We start from the raw sequence: 3,523 nt of genomic DNA, 5'->3' as shown, positions 1-3,523 counted from the left end.
AAATGATGAGCCAGTGTGTTGTCCCACTACAGGTGTGCCACTAAATGTCTTATGCACCTGGGCAAATAACTCACCCAAGTTCATACAAAGGGGAAGGAAAGACTGTCTGTATTTTCTATTTATTATGCAAATCACAGCTGAAGGAAACATTGGGTTAACTGTATTTGTCACATGTTTGTTTTTATCCTATCCAAGGTGCAAGTACTTTACCCTCCTTTCTTTCTCCTATCCTAGCTCTTCTTTCTCTTGCACACACAGCCCCAACAATCACTAGATTTAGTTTGCCCCTATAAAAGGAAGGTTAATTCTTGGTGGGATGAGTTATCTAGTCAATTTAGCTGGTGAAAGACAGAGAGAGCAGTTCCTGCTGCAGTACAGCCAGGGCCTGGCCTAGGCCAGGACCTTAGGAGTTCTGGGTCTTTTGTTAGTAGAGGTAGAGGTTTCTATTTATTATGCAAAGCACAGCTGAAGGAAACATTGGGTTAACTGTATTTGTCACATGTTTGTTTTTATCCTATCCAAGATGCAAGTACTTTACCCTCCTTTCTTTCTCCTATCCTAGCTCTTCTTTCTCTTGCACACACAGCCCCACCAATAACCAGATTTAGTTCGCCCCTATAAAAGGGAGGTTAGTTCCTGGTGGGATGAGTTATCTAGTCAGTTTAGCTGGTGAAAGACAGAGAGAGAGAGAGCAGTTCCTGCTGCAGTACAGCCAGGGCCTGGCCTAGGCCAGGACCCTTAGGAGTTCTGGGTCTTTTGTTAGTAGAGGTGGAGAGAGAGACACCGAAGAGAGAGAGAATTTTCTTTTGTGCTAGTAACTTCAACTAACATGCAGTGCTAGTCCCCTCAGGAGGAAGGATGTCCTCTGAGGATCACCTTGTCCACACCAGGGATATTATCTACACAACACAGGGCAGCATACCTGAGTTAGGTACTGACCCCAGTAGGACAAAGCTGCAGATAATGCCTCCGTATCGTACTACAATGCACGGCTATTCTGGGAAGCCTCTGAAAGTCTGCTCAACCCAGTGCAGGGACCTGGGACCTCATACTACCCTAACAGGACGAGTATCCCGACACTATAGGGCATAAGGCGGTCAGATCAAAGATATCTATACGTGAGTACGACAATCTTCTCTTTCTCCTGTTCTTTACTACACTATTCCTGTAGAGTACACAGTTACATTGGATAGGGCCCTCAAGATACTCCTATGACAATCGCTATCTAAAACTTGTATATGTGCCCTTTCAACATGTTTCATTGCTAAGCGACGTCATCAGGAAGATATGAATGCCATAGTTCTCCCTTCACTTACCTTGCCTTTTACCTAGTTGTTAATTGTATCCGCTGTGCTTTGATGGACTAGTATTTTTGCATACATGGAATGTATTTTGTGTTATTGTGGTCTTAGCATTAAGAGCCCTTTTCTCTATTGAAAATAAAGGTTCCTTTTCTCTACATATACATGACATATATGTATATATACTGCCTGCCATCTTTGAATAAACGAGATCCATTTTGACCATCAGTGTGTCAGAGTGTTTGATTCTTCCATGCAGAAGATAATACTTTGGAACAGGCAGTCAATATGACAGAACTCTTGAGATGCAACCATTTTACCTGTAAGGCTATGTGCACACTTAGTATGAGACTGGCCGTTTCATGACCCTGCCGGTTCACGGATCGGCCTGTTTCAGAAAAGATCATCCCGGCCGGTACTGCAGTACCGGCGAATGATCTTTAGTGCCGCAGAGTTCTGATGCGGGCGCATCCGTGTGTGTCCGCATCAGAACTCCCCACTGCACACTGCGGCCGGAGCCGCTCGCTCCATAGTGTGCACTGACAGAGTTTTCTGCGGCCGCTGTTTAATGAATAGCGGCCGCAGAAAACGGACATGTCAGTTTTCTACGTCGCCGCTAGGGATCCCGACCGGAGTATATACCCTGTGTATACACTCTGGCTGGGATTCTAGCCCTTAACAGCAACTTTTTTCTACATATGAAATTATCCAGGACTTGTTGCAAGGACCTGTGTGCTGTGGATCTTTAGTGGTTAAAATAAAGCTGCAAAATCCAATATTAAAAACAAACATGAAAATAAGCATCTTGAGACTTCTTGAATAATTTATGGATGTGCAGAGGAGAGGCTTGGGCTTTTGTGGCTTTAGCTCCTGGGAGAACCGATGTGTTTTAAAATGAAGGATGCCATTAGCTGTTAGTATCAGCAATTTTACATCTGAGTGAGGATGTCTGCCTTTTAAGTTCAAATCTTTTAACTGATTTTCTACTTGCCATTAGTTTTAAAGCTCTGCAACAGTTTGGGAAAAATTACATCGGAAAGATGAGGAACCAAACAATGATCACTAATGTTCTTCTCATGAGTTTGTCAGACAATCAAAAGATCATCTATATCCTTTTCAGCATCTTCTTCCTCATTTACCTAATGACCTTCTTGACCAACTTTATTATCATCTTTCTAGTTATTTCTTGTGCTAATCTTCATACACCCATGTATTTCTTTCTTGGAAACTTAGCATTCTTGGACATGTCCTACTCATCAGTCACTGCCCCAAGGATGCTCTTTGACCTCAGCACCCAAAAATGGTTCATCTCCCTCCCAAACTGCATAGCACAAATGTTCTTTGTAATCTATTTTGGAAGTTCTGAAGTTTTCTTATTGTCATCCATGTCTTATGACCGATATGTAGCCATTTGTCATCCTCTTCATTACACTCAGATTATGTCTTGGGGCACATGCATTCAGATGGTGTTATTGGTTTGGTTGTCTGCTCTCCTTGCCCCTGTTATTTTTACCTTATGTTTAAAAAGACTTATATTCTGTGGTCCCAACTTCATCCAAAATTTCTTTTGTGACCTGCCCCATTTGTTTCAGATCTCTTGTACTGACACTTTCATCAATGTTCTAGTTGTAACAATAGTAGGGGGTGTTCTTGGCATTATAGCCTTTGTTGCCACATTCTATTCCTATGTCAAAATTTTTAGCACAGTGCTTAAAATTCACACCATGGAAGGAAAATGTAAGGCTTTCTCCACTTGTACATCTCATCTGACTGTAGTGCTAACATTCTATGCATCCATAACTTTTATCTACTTTGTTCCAAACACAAGTAATCTTCTTGCATTGAACCAAGTGGTTACAGTAATATATACATTAATCACCCCCTTACTTAACCCTTTAATCTACAGTCTAAGGAGCAAAGACCTGAAGGCTGCTCTGAGGAAAGCCTTAAATATACACATGTTGATTCCAAACATTATCGCGAAAAGATCCACATGATTCCTGCTAAGGATTGGTTATAGACCGTATAGCCAAGACATGGAAGATGTATACATCATAGGTCAAGCTCACGCAGTCTTTTATGACATGTGAGGTAGAGGTTTCAATTTAGAGAGGCCCCATCTCTCTTTCTCATTGACAGTGATAATCTGAACCATATTCATCCTTTATATATAATACAGTATTAGCAATGGAGGTGGAGAAACTGACATCAGGGTCGCACCA

General features: G+C 41.8%; 1 protein-coding gene across 1 annotated transcript; it reads left to right on the top strand.

Annotated features, from left to right (window-relative positions):
- The first annotated feature begins 2,341 nt into the window (after nt 1–2,341).
- Nucleotides 2,342–3,298, top strand: LOC138789313 (olfactory receptor 1496-like). Its single transcript, XM_069967914.1, has one exon. It carries the CDS (start codon nt 2,342–2,344, stop codon nt 3,296–3,298), a length of 957 nt encoding a protein of 318 aa, XP_069824015.1.
- Nucleotides 3,299–3,523: the final 225 nt, after the last annotated feature.

Source organism: Dendropsophus ebraccatus, chromosome 4, assembly GCF_027789765.1.
Source record: "Dendropsophus ebraccatus isolate aDenEbr1 chromosome 4, aDenEbr1.pat, whole genome shotgun sequence".
Classification (NCBI taxonomy): domain Eukaryota; kingdom Metazoa; phylum Chordata; class Amphibia; order Anura; family Hylidae; genus Dendropsophus; species Dendropsophus ebraccatus.
The sequence above is the reverse complement of the archived record's forward strand: the minus strand, read 5'-3'. Positions and strand labels throughout refer to the sequence as shown.